Here is a 13,838-nt window from a genome sequence, read left to right on the forward strand (position 1 = left end):
CCTACAACAACAATGTATAGACCGTATCCCCCCCTACAACAACAATGTATGGACCAATTCCTCTTCATCCTTCCTTCACCACCACTAGTACACTGACATTGTTTTGGTAACACATCCCAAACGTAACGGCCATGCTCAATCTATAATCCCCAACAGGTAAGAACACGCCTCTCTCTCTGAGGAAAGCAGGAAACCAAAGTCTCTTTCTCTTTTCCCTAAAGGTGGTCCTGGAAAGGAGAGGAAGAATGCAGAGAGGAGGACAGAAACCTGCCTGTTGTTTCGACACAGAACGTGCCATTAGTCAATCGGAGAGACGAAGAATAACTGTCATTACAAGCCTCAATAATGACATTGCAATTTACACTAGCGTTTAAGAAAATTACCATGAAATAGCGATATATACTGTATCTGTTCTCTGATATTAAAATGTCACCAATCTACAACTTTCTCCAAAATATATCACTCCAGAGCTCCCTGAGAGGATGGTGTTTATCCTGTTGCCATAGAAATAAAGGTTGCCAAGGAAATACGGAACCCACACATGGAGGTTTAGTGCCGTGAAGCACGCATCCCAGATGGAACCTCCCTTTAACTACAGGTTCAGGATCAGATGGCCAATCCTCACCCTTTAGGCCTGCTTAGGGATGAATCCTAACGTCTACTTAAAAAGTGAAAATGTAACTTAAGTGGAAGTTAGGATTCACCCCTTAATTACAGAGCAGAGCAAACTGTAACTGAACCCAGACCAGCGCTGAGGGGCACTTCCTGTCTGTCTGTGCATTAGCATGCAAGCCAGGGTAGGACGATGACCTTAGGTCAGTTAACTGGTTTCCCTCAAAGTTATGAAATGAAACGGTCCCATCTCTCCCCATTCATTTGAGGCAGACATTGGCGTTGCAAGTGCCATGCTCTACCAATTGAGCCACACGGGACAACACTACAATAAAGTTAGACTGAAAAACAAACTCAGGATTGTGGCTTCAAGTGAGCTCTCACTTAAAGATCAGAATTTGGGGAGGATAAGATATCCTTGGTGACTATGGACAACTTCAGCTGTATTTCTCCCTCTCTTTTCCCCTTGTTGACAACAAGAGATGAGATGGGCACCCCTAATAATCACAGGCCAGGGTGGACTGTTCTGTGACCTCTGACCTACAGGAAGCAGTAAAGCAGTGTTCAGCCTGCCTGGCCTGGTGCTGCACTCTGGCTGGAGAGGGAACTGTCGGAGCACAGGGGCTGTTTTCTAGCTGTCAACAAAGGGAAAATACAAGCGTGCGCACACACACACACTAGCCTTAACTAATCACAGAGTTATGGCAGCCTAAGCATCTTACAACACATGACAGTGGTGGATCCTGGAACAACAAGTGAAGTTTCTCATGACATGACAACAAGACATGATCACCAGGTTGTTGTCATTATCAATACCGTTTTCAGATAATAAACAAAGTATTGGACCATATAGCCTACAAAAATAAAAATAAAAAACAGACATTGCAAGTTGTATAAAGTGTAACAACGTAATAACAGTTTAATAGAAAACTAAACTTTATACACTAGTAACAAACTCAGGTATGTCAATCAGCTGCAACTCACCCAATGACCATCACAATCTGATTAAAATGACATGGAGAGACGAAAGAAAAACAACCCTACCTCCCTCCACCCCCACCCCCCGCCCCTCCACCCCCACCCCCGCACCCCCCCCACCCCCCCGCCCCTCCACCCCCCACCCCTCCGCCTACCCGTCGCACCCCCACCCCCCGCACCCCCAGCCCCTGCTCCCCCAGGCCCTTTAGGACATCAAGCTTGGGATCCACCTGCATTCAACTGTGCTGTGTTGACAGAGGACTCCCATCTTTGTGTCAACAGTGGGCCAGCCAATGAGGCCTTCACACAAAAGCTAGGCCCAGAAAATGCAGACAGGAAGGAGAAAAAGAGCCCCATGTGAAGCTGCTTTCAAGGCAACGAGACAGCCTAAACATTCAAGTGGAAGTTCCGTGGAAATAGTCGGAAGTGAACGAAGATTAAAGAATACTTGCTTCATGTTACTAAAGAATATACTTTTCTTTACAATGCATAGCATACACAGAAATTATCATTTAACATGACATTGTGGTTCATCCTGGCAAGAAAGCTGTTCCACCTGATGCAAATGTACCACATCCACTGACACATCATGCATATGCAGATTCCAACAGTGTGTGCGTGTGTTGCTACCAGTGTGTAAGCAGCAGGACAGGTGGGCAGGACTCATTTGCATGGAGAGATTGTTTTTGATTGACATGGTTAATGCGAGTGTCAGACTGTGTGTGGGTGTGACAATATGTGACTATATGACTACAGATGGCTGAAACTGAGTGTTTATGGTTATGGTATAGTAATCATATGATATTCAACTAGACCAGGAATGGGCAACTGGCGGCCCACAGATCAATAAACAAACTCAGTTGTGGTCACAACTTACTGTTGAGTTAGAATAGTAGAATACACAATGTGCAGCTTCGAAAATGTGGTTGTGCATCAGCAGTTTCTCTCTTGTTATGTCAGTCACTGACAGTCACTCAATTAGCCCATGTCAGCAAAGATTGGTTAGATTGGTAAATTAGTCTAGCGGCCAGCTATCATAACTTGTAGTGATCCAGGTCAAATTACTGGCCAGGGGGCCCCCATTGATTTTGTTAGTCAGTCTCACTCAGATATCATATTAAAAATGGCAAAAACTTCTCTCTATCCTATGGCAAAATGTGTAGAATTGCTGGAAATTAGCTGTAAAACTGCACATTTTTCTCTCCGCCCATTGGCAAAATGAGTAGAATTGCATGAAATTTGTTATAAAATTGCAAAATCTTCTCTCCGCCCCATGGCAAAATGAGTAGAATTGCATGAAATTTGTTATAAAATTGCAAAATCTTCTCTCCGCCCCATGGCAAAATGAGTAGAATTGCAGTAAACTTGCTTTAAAAGCAACATAATTTTAGCTTAGGGCCCCCAAAAGGCTAGGGCCGGCTCTGACTGCATGTGTGGTATGGATATCGCTAGCCACTGCGGCCCCTCATGAGTTCAGATTTTCTGTGTCCCCCACCTCCATCAAAGTCGCTCATGCCTGAACTAGGCTATTCTAAGGAAAAATAAGAGATTCGCATACTGTAAATATAGAGGTGACAGTGTGACAGACAGTTGTTAAAACAAGCATAGAGCGCTATTCACGGACAGAAACCTATTTATGTTTAAAAGATTATCACCGGTTAGGCTGCCAGTCTGACAACATAATATATGTTGCCACCTCAGCTATAAGTAGATAGGCTAATAGAGAGTAATACTAATATTATTTGTGCTACATACGCAGAGCTACTTATGGTCACTTTACTTAAGAGAGGGGCGGGAGGGACGGAGAGAGAGAAAGAGGGGAGGGAGGGACGGAGAGAGAGAAAGGGGGGAGGGAGGGACGGAGAGAGAGAAAGAGGGGAGGGAGGGACGGAGAGAGAGAAAGAGGGGAGGGAGGGACGGAGAGAGAGAAAGAGGGGAGGGAGGGACGGAGAGAGAGAAAGAGGGGAGGGAGGGACGGAGAGAGAGAAAGAGGGGGAGGGAGGGACGGAGAGAGAGAAAGAGGGGAGGGAGGGACGGAGAGAGAGAAAGAGGGGAGGGAGGGACGGAGAGAGAGAAAGAGGGAGGGAGGGACAGAGAGAGAGAAAGAGGGGCGAGAGGGACGGAGAGAGAGAAAGAGGGGAGGGAGGAACGGAGAGAGAGAAAGAGGGGAGGGAGGGACGGAGAGAGAGAAAGAGGGAAGGGAGGGACGGAGAGAGAGAAAGAGGGGAGGGAGGGACGGAGAGAGAGAAAGAGGGGAGGGAGGGACGGAGAGAGAGAAAGAGGGGAGGGAGGGACGGAGAGAGAGAAAGAGGGGAGGGAGGGACGGAGAGAGAGAAAGAGGGGAGGGAGGGACAGAGAGAGAGAAAGAGGGGCGAGAGGGACGGAGAGAGAGAAAGAGGGGAGGGAGGAACGGAGAGAGAGAAAGAGGGGAGGGAGGGACGGAGAGAGAGAAAGAGGGAAGGGAGGGACGGAGAGAGAGAAAGAGGGGAGGGAGGGACGGAGAGAGAGAAAGAGAATGACAGAAGAGAGGGAGGGCGTGAAAAAGACAAAGAAAAACTGGGAGAAAGTGAGCAACAGGTTTGCATGGGTGTGGTGTACACATGCCAACCAATGTACTGTATAATTACCCTCAATTTGTTTCGCTTGCTTTCTAAGCGCAAACCAACAAGAGTAGGAGGGTCTCCATTCTGTGCCATAAACATGTTCACATGGGGGCCGGGAGGCTCCGCAGTCGCAGGGTTTTCCCATTGGGGTGGATGTGTCTGGGACTGGCAGAATGCGCTGACTCCTCAGAGGTCATGTTATAGATAACCGAGGTCTTCCAGCAATGCAGTGGTGGGAGACAGTCTATTTCTGGGCAAGTTCAGTTTAAGTGTAGGCTATGCTTAGTGCTGCCTGCCTCAGAAAGGAATCGCCTTCAGTTCTGAAAGAGGGTCAACCACGTAGACTATGCTAAAGAGGCAAGACTTTATAGAGATTCACTTCGAAAAGGAAATTTGAACTACTGCAGGGACTATAATTAGGATACATTACATATTGAAATTATAGGACTTCACTAGCCTATATTATGGGCACCACAATCAAAGCACAGTGCTAATGTTGCATGCTGCTAACACAAGGAAGTCTCAGTACCAGAGGTATAAAGCAGAATACATCCTAGGGGTCATCTTCAAGGCGGGGGTTTCACGATATACCCCCTCACACATTAACATGCACGGACACACGGCCAGTCTGTGGGCCGGGCCAGTGGCGGGCTGAGTCTGACTCCCGACACCGTAGCTTGGCTCAGTGGACCAGGACAAAGCAGAGAGTCTGGGAGGCTTTAGGCCCTTTGTGTTTGGCCAACGCTGCCATGGGTGACAAACATAGATCTGAATGTTCCTCGATCTGTCCTCCTACTCCTCTTCCCCCACCCCGGCCTGCTCGGGCCAAATACACATGCTGGAGAGAAGTGAGTTGTCCTCACTTTCTGGCCTGTATACCCAAAATGGTAACATATTATTGTTCTGCTGGTCTTGGTTAGGCTAAACATTGTCCCTTAAGACAGTTTGTGTACCAGATCCCACATAACATTACTGTCTTAATGTGGATATTAGCATAAGTCATGTCCATCCACTTAAAGTTGTAATTACATGATTATAAGGACTAACAACAGAAAGCCAGTTATTCTGGTAGTCAACATCAGTCCTACAGATGAGTGCAGGGTTCGTACAGACAGTGGTAAGTTAAATTCAAGGACTTTCAAGAACTTTTTCAAGCACTAATATTGATTTTCAAGGCCATCAATTTGTAATAGTTCCTATTATGCAATTGTTTCTAGTCGCCACCAGATGGCAGTATATCGTCACAACCTCATGAAAAAACCCAACTAACTTACTATTCATCACTACCTTACAAGTTCTATTACATACAGGAGCGGTAAGTCAGTACTGATGATGTTGACTGATTTCCTTATATGAACTGTAACTCAGTAAAATCTTTGAAATTGTTGCATGTTGCATTATATTTTTGTTCAGTGTACATGCTAATAATATTAAATTGTCTTTATATTTCACTACGTTTCAGCTCCCACAGGCTGTCCCAGAACATAATGACATGAAAGTGAATTATAACAGTGTAAAAGGCCCTTAGTTGAATCAAAAATGTTGTATTCTATAATAATTTGAAGAGAAACAAGTTATGAATGTGTTTGATAAGATTAAAGATTCTCTCAAGGGACCCTATTTAAATTTTAGGGGACCCCACATGGGTCCCCAACCCCCAGTTTGGGAACCACTGTACTACTAACCTCTCTGCCTGTCGGCCTCACTACTCTCTGTAAAGAAAAGCTATTTTGTTATGAGAACTTATAGTAGCCCATCTTTTGATTATAGCTAGCTTAATTTCAGTCAACTGCTCCTGCTGAGATCAGGCTCCGTTCAACGTTAGCTTGTAACTTCATCCTACTAGCGAGCTAGTTATAGCTATCTATCTGGCTAACAGCCAGAGCCCTTGAGCTACCTATCTAGCTAGACATCCAAATGAAGTATCACCTACTATTTTTTTTTTTGGGGTGGGGGGGGTCTGTTGAAAATGGCAGGAGTCGAGGGATTTTCTTTTAAATCTCACTGTCAGCCATAGTCTCTCTGCCACTTGCCACTGTAGGTCTGGCCTGAAGTAGTTTGTTTCACCTGTCGGCCTATGTCGTGGTGGAGTTGACCGTTGGACAGAGTGGTGAATGAAATCGCAGCTAACAAGGCAAATACGAAGGAGCAGGCGAACATAACGAGCATACATGAATCATTCATGATTCCACTCGTTCGCAGAGGTAGGCGCTATTAGAACTCAGATCAAGAAGCCTTCTGAGCGTTGATCAATGCTGGGAACGCAATATTAAGTGCGTAAATGATCATTAACAAAATAAAAAAGGTGAGTAAACGCTATTTCACAAATGTAAAAGGTGGGTAAACAGCGTTTACCCTCCACTACATCCCTGGTTGGGTCTGGCAAAACCCATTCATAAATATCCATATCCTGCCAGGCAGGATTGAAAATTGCCCGGCATTTTAGCTATTAATGTGACGTTTGGCGGCGCCTAATCAGTCAGTTCTATACCTGCCTGGCTGAGTGGTAGTGTGGGTGGAATGAGCGAGCTTGCCTGGCAACCAGAGCGCGAAACACGTGAGGAAATAAGACTCTGTAGTCTACCTGGAAATTAATTTGCAAGACCAATACATTTTTCAAATATTTTTCAGATTAACATATTTGATAATTTTCTGTTCTCCTATCATTTGAATTCAAGTACTTTAAGTACCAACTTGAGAAAATGTCTGATTTTCAAGGTATTCCAGTACTTTAATTTCAGAGTGCCAAATTCAAGTACTTTAAGCACCTTCTGCGAACCCTGTGAGTGAAACAAGCGCGTACACACGCTTAGACACGCACATGCTTGAGCACACACACACACATTGAAAAGTCGGTACTGTACACAACCATCTCTCACCACCTTGACTGAAGGGCCTCTCCCATTATGTGTAGTTCATGTACTTTGCATTGAAACAACCTTCTATGGCTGGTTCAACAAGTACCTCTTTACCTCAACTTCTCCCCTCATTACAACCCTGTGTTAACAACCATTAATAACTGACAGGAAGTGCTGTTCTATAGAGTATTATACTAATACAGCCTTTACTGTACAAACCACTGAGAATACAGTCAGGAATGTGTCCTGTATCACTCTCCCCTCTATGCACACACACACTATAAGTAAAGGTGGCTTTTACAATGTATAGGCTTCCCACGGGATTGGGAACACATGTGCTGACCCCAATTCAAGGGGAGTATGTTAGCCACATGTAAGCAGCCTTAGGGATGCCAACTATAAGGTTAGAGTAGTTTGGACTGGAGACAATGAGAGCTCACGTCTTTAGCCCAACACGTCCCCCCCAGTATGGGCAATTTGCTAATGAGAAGACTACTTTCAGTATTAGCTATGAACACCACAGGAGGGCAAAGTCTTGTAAAATAGGAGGCTGATGTGGCTTACGTGGCCTAGCGGTTAGTGCCACCTCTCTGAAACACACATGCATTGCATAGCCGTATCGGAATGGGTTCAACTCCGTCCCTCTGCCCTTTGACAACCTTCCTTCCTAGCTTTCCATTCTATCCCTCTTCGATTATCTCTTCAATAAAAAAAGTCTGAAAATACAGATGTAAAAAAAATAATAGGAGACTGGGCCAGGAATATGGTCATTCACACACACGATGACGACTCAGAGATAGGAGACTGGGCCAGGAATATGGTCACTCACACACGATGAGGACTCAGAGATAGGAGACTGGGCCAGGAATATGGTCACTCACACACGATGAGGACTCAGAGATAGGAGACTGGGCCAGGAATATGGTCACTCACACACGATGAGGACTCAGAGATTGGAGACTGGGTCAAGAGTCTCTTAGTGATTCATGATGGATTGTTACTATGGGGACCGTGGTCATGAAGTACCATAGAGCTGACAAAACAGTCAGCTGCTTGTGTCAGTCATTATTATACAACACTAACGTAACAGAGAACATCACAATATTCACACTGAATTAGTTGGACGGTCTACTGGGTGTCTGAGTGTGTCTGTGAGAGAGAGACTGAAACAGACAGAGAGGGAGAGAGACAGGGAGACAGACACACACAAAGTGAAAGGCAGGCTAGTACTGCATGTGTGCCAACTGCCCCATTGTTCCATTAGAGATATCTGTCAGTGTGCCACCTGACCTCAGCATGTCTCCTCCTAGTAAGGAGCAGCCTTATTCAGCAAGGCACATTAGATTGTCGATGACACATTCATTTAACTGTCTTCATGTGGAAAATACATAATCCTGTCTAACAAAATATTTTAGGATCCTATGATTAACACATTTTATAGCCTTAAATATGAACAAAATAATGTATTATTTGGCTACTGTTCACTCTTTCTGTAGGCTTATGAGCTCAAGATGGCCATTGCAATGTTTTCTTAACTGTAAACAAATAATCAATTTCCCAGAAACGGAGAGACCTTTTAGCGTATTAAACGGATGGCTGTCTTCCTTGAAGCCTGTCAGTAAAGCGCTCCTTTCATCGATCAACTGTGGCTCAACTGTCTTCTTTGAAAGGATGCCCGAGACTCCGGCACAGGGCCAAGGAGCTATAAAGGCCAGATCTGTCTTTCCAACGGTTCAGTCGTTACAAAACAAGCATGATACTGTGCCATCCATTCCTAGGCCGGTGGGAGAGGAAAAAGGCCTGCGATTACACCTGCCATATGTGCCCGTTGCAGTTATTTTTTCTTTGGGCATGTGATAATGCTGCGTCATGCATGGAGACAGTGTAGGCTATCACATTTATTTAGCACTTCTTTGACACGCGACACAATAGCCTAGCCCTATATAATGGTTTATGTAAACTATCAAATGCAAATTCCTAAATTCATATTGTGCGTAGGATGCACAGTGTTTTGAAGTAGCCTCTAGTCTGCGTCCTCAAAGACCATCATATGGCAACACATTTTACATACAAATATTTAACTGTTGGCTACAAATGTATCACAATGTTACCACAGAGTTTCTGATCCAGTCTTTGACGTTAGCCTACTATGAAATCATAAAGCGCCTAGAGTGGCAACTGTGTCAACAGATGATGCAAGGCCTAAAATGAATCTCCTACACGGGGTTTATCGGATCATGCATAATGCTGAGCTGGTGGTGACAGGTAGGCTACCTCCCAAATATGTAATTGTGCCGACAGTTACATCTATGCAAAGTAAAGCAATTAAATGTAGGGCTTGAAGACTTACCTCAAAGCCACCCGGACTGAGTTTTCGTCCTGTCCCATCGACATGATTCCACAGTCCAATGACTATCGATTGATAGAAGAACAAAAACGAACGGGATCAATCTGTTTTCTTTCCATCCGACAGGCTGGCTGGCGAGAGGCGGAGAGTGGAGTGCACCACCTCACAGCAAGTTGTCTGAGCAACAGCGCAACTCACCTCGACTTCACTTCAGCCATATTTCAGATTATTATGAGCATAGAGATTTTAAATAAAATACTGCGACTGGTCGGTGCTCCCTTGCATTTCCAGCTAGAATATATTCCTTAACGGCATTCTGTTTGGAGCACCAATGATGTTGCGTGGTCCAGTCGCTTTTGCTCCTTGCTCTTTGGTTGGGAGAGGGACACACGCCTCTCGCACAATGCACACACCGATCCTGCTCGAGCTCGAGCCGCAATGCGTCACCAAACCACGCCTTCTTCTCCGTGCACTGCCTGTGAAGGTTGAGGGTTGACATCACAATGCGCATGGAGGTCAATTCCGATTTAGACATTTAGAAGAAATGTAGTGAGTGAGTGACTTCATGCCACGTGTACTCTTGGAATATCATCCTGACAAAATAATAGTCTGCTTTCAATGAGGACCATGATACTGGTTGTTGTCAGTCAGATCATCAAAATCTATCCGAAAGATCATTTTTATTTCACCTTTATTTAACCAGATCTGGTGCAACCAATTTCCTTCAGAAGTCACATAATTAGTTAAATAAAGTCCACCTGTGTGCAATCTAAGTGTCACATGATCTCAGTATATATACACCTGTTCTGAAAGGCCACAGAGTCTGCAACACCACTAAGCAAGGGGCACCACCAAGCAAGCTGCACCATGAAGACCAAGGAGCTCTCCAAACAGGTCAAGGACAAAGTTGTGGAGAAGTACAGATCAGGGTTGGGTTATAAAAAAAGATCCGAAATGTTGAACATCCCACGGAGCACCATTAAATCCATTATAGAAAAATGGAAAGAATAAGGCACCACAACAAACCTGCCAAGAGAGGGCCACCCACCAAAACTCACGGACCAGGCAAGGAGGGCATTAATCAGAGAGGCAACAAAGAGACCAAAGATAACCCTGAAGGAGCTGCAAAGCTCCACAGCGGAGATTGGAGTATCTGTCCATAGGACCACTTTAAGCCGTACACTCCACAGAGCTGGGCTTTACGGAAGAGTGGCCAGAAAAAAGCCATTGCTTAAAGAAGAAAATAAGCAAACACGTTTGGTGTTCGCCAAAAGGCATGTGGGAGACTCCCCAAACATATGGAAGAAGGTACTCTGGTCAGATTAGACAAAAATTGAGCTTTCTGGCCATCAAGGAAAACGATATGTCTGGCGCAAACCCAACACCTCTCATCACCCCGAGAACACCACCCCCACAGTGAAGCATGGTGGTGGAAGCGTCATGCTGTGGGAAACTGGTCAGAATTGAAGGAACGATGGATGGCGCTAAATACAGGGAAATTCTTGAGGGAAACCTGTTTCAGTCTTCCAGAATTTGAGACTGGGACAAGGGTTCACCTTCCAGCAGGACAATGACCCTAAGCATACTGCTAAAGCAACACTCGAGTGGTTTAAGGGGAAACATTTAAATGTCTTGGAATGGCCTAGTCAAAGCCCAGACCTCAATCCAATTGAGAATCTGTGGTATGACTTAAAGATTGCTGTACACCAGCGGAACCCATCCAATTTGAAGGAACTAGAGCAGTTTTGCCTTGAAGAATGGACAAAAATCCCAGTGGCTAGATGTGCCAAGCTTATAGAGACATACCCCAAGATACTTTCAGCTGTAATTGCTGCAAAAGGTGGCTCTACAAAGTATTGACTTGGGGGGGTGAATAGTTATGCATGCTCAAGTTTTCTGTTTTTTTTGTGTCTTATTTCTTGTTTGTTTCACAATATAAAATATTTGGCATCTTCAAAGTGGTAGGCATGTTGTGTAAATGAAATGATACAAACCCCCCAAAAATCAATTTTAATTCCAGGTTGTAAGCAACACGAATAAGGGGTGAATATTTCCAAGCATGTAAATAACCTTTTCTTAACCTTTTCTTTAGGGCATGCCTATATATGAAAAGGAACGCTAACCTAACATTTTGGGGGGGAGCAACAACAGTTGTTACTGTTAGATATTAGAGTACTTAGGATGTTGTGTTTAATACATTTTAAATCAATAACAATTAACCCCACTCTGGTAAGTCCTTTTATTGTTGAGGTCTACTGGCCTTATTCTCCAAACCCTATGAACCTCACCCCCTCCCCTCCCGACCCCAGGCCTTCAGAAGCAGTAGTGTCTGGTTACAGTCCTCTCACATTACCAGGGCTGGGAGCCAACTAATGGTCTGACTATCACCAAGGATGCACCTATCAGTCAACACAACCCACTGTAGAGCTTGAACAGAGCACACAATGTCAAGTACGTGGAAATACTGTAAGCTACTGAACAAACATGGAGCTGGGAAAAATGCTGTTTCAGACATGTAGGAAAAAACAATCATGTTTTTCGACCAACACACAGTATCTATCAACAATTTCACAATGTAAATGAATTATATACAGCAGTGCTTCTAGTTTGCTTTATTCACAGAGCATAATGACTGATCACATAATTATCTCCCTTTAAATTCAAGTGCATTAACTACAGATTATTTAACCTTCTCAAAAACATGGTCCACCTGAGTCAGTAGCATACTTATAAAATGTCAAATAGTCAACAGTAACTATTCAATATGACCGTAAAACACTTTTTGCCATGCCAACCTACAAAAAATGCATGTAGGCTTTCATTTGTATAAGTACAGTAGGTATGAAACCACCAAGACAAGCAGACATAATAATCCACCAAAACAAGGAGACATAATAATCCACCAAAACAAGGAGACATAATAATCCACCAATTCCAAGCATGGTCATGTGATCATGTGCATTTGATCATGTGCGCTTTTGATTTGAATGCAAGGCAAAAAAGGAAGCCCGAAACTTCTGAAAGGCAAGGGTAATTTCATTAGGCTTATCAATGTGCAATCTGTAGCAAAGGTTTTAATAAACATAGTAATGTCATAAAAATATTCAAACAAATTAAGGCTAGTGTGCCAATAAAAACTAAAAACATTGGTCCTGGCTGAGAAGCCACACATCTCCAGATAGTACCACATTACTACTACTGGAGATAAAGAAATGACAAAATCCAAGGACAGAAACAAATGCAATATTACTACACATTTGTGGACTTTATAAGCATTGAAAATGAATATACTACTATACTATTATAATAGTAATATTATTTTCCAGTGGTGTTTGCTGTTTTGATATACTCACTGATATATACAGCGGCTTGCGAATGTATTCACCCCCCTTGGAATTTTTCCTATTTTGTTACCTTACAACCTGGAATTAAAATGGATTTTTTTTTTTTTTGGGGGGTTTGTATCATTTGATTTACACAACATGCCTACCACTTTGAAGATGCAAAATATTTTGTTATTGTGAAACAAACAAGAAACAAGACAAAAAAAAGTGAAAACTTTTGGCACATCTAGCCACTGGGATTTTTGCCCATTGCTTTAGCAGTATGCTTAGGGTCATTGTCCTGCTGGAAGGTGAACCTCCATCTCATCTGACCAGAGTACCTTCTTCCATATGTTTGGGGAGTCTCCCACATGCCTTTTGGCGAACACCAAACGTGTTTGCTTATTTTTTTCTTTAAACAATGGCTTTTTTCTGGCCACTCTTCCGTAAAGCCCAGCTCTGTGGAGTGTACGGCTTAAAGTGGTCCTATGGACAGATACTCCAATCTCCGCTGTGGAGCTTTGCAGCTCCTTCAGGGTTATCTTTGGTCTCTTTGTTGCCTCTCTGATTAATGCCCTCCTTGCTTGGTCCGTGGGTTTTGGTGGGCGGCCCTCTCTTGGCAGGTTTGTTGTGGTGCCATATTCTTTCCATTTTTTTTATAATGGATTTAATGGTGCTCCGTGGGATGTTCAAAGTTTTGGATCTTTTTTTATAACCCAACCCTGATCTGTACTTCTCCACAACTTTGTCCCTGACCTGTTTGGAGAGCTCCTTGGTCTTCATGGTGCCGCTTGCTTGGTGATGCCCCTTGCTTAGTGGTGTTGTAGACTCTGGGGCCTTTCAGAACAGGTGTATATATACTGAAATCGTGTGACACTTAGATTGCACACAGGTGGATTTTATTTAACTAATTATGTGACTTCTGAAGGTAATTGGTTGCACCAGATCTTATTTAGGGGCTTCATAGCAAAGGGGGTGAATACATATGCACGCACCACTTTTCCGTTAGTTATTTTTTTAGAATTTTTTGAAACAATTTTTTTTCCATTTCACTTCACAAATGTTCACTATTTTGTGTATGTCCATTACATGAAATCCAAATAAAAATCCATTTAAA

At 43.7% G+C, this 13,838-nt stretch overlaps 1 protein-coding gene across 1 annotated transcript in view; it reads right to left on the minus strand.

Annotated features, from left to right (window-relative positions):
- Positions 1–9,788, minus strand: part of LOC121531658 (kinesin-like protein KIF21A) — a 60,525-nt gene extending 50,737 nt beyond the window's left edge. The window contains exon 1 of the mRNA XM_041837014.2: positions 9,402–9,788. Coding sequence (XP_041692948.2) covers positions 9,402–9,445 — 44 coding nt within the window. The 5' untranslated portion in view covers positions 9,446–9,788. The remainder of the gene's footprint in view (positions 1–9,401) is intronic.
- Positions 9,789–13,838: the final 4,050 nt, after the last annotated feature.

Source organism: Coregonus clupeaformis, chromosome 19 (assembly GCF_020615455.1).
Source record: "Coregonus clupeaformis isolate EN_2021a chromosome 19, ASM2061545v1, whole genome shotgun sequence".
NCBI lineage: Eukaryota > Metazoa > Chordata > Actinopteri > Salmoniformes > Salmonidae > Coregonus > Coregonus clupeaformis.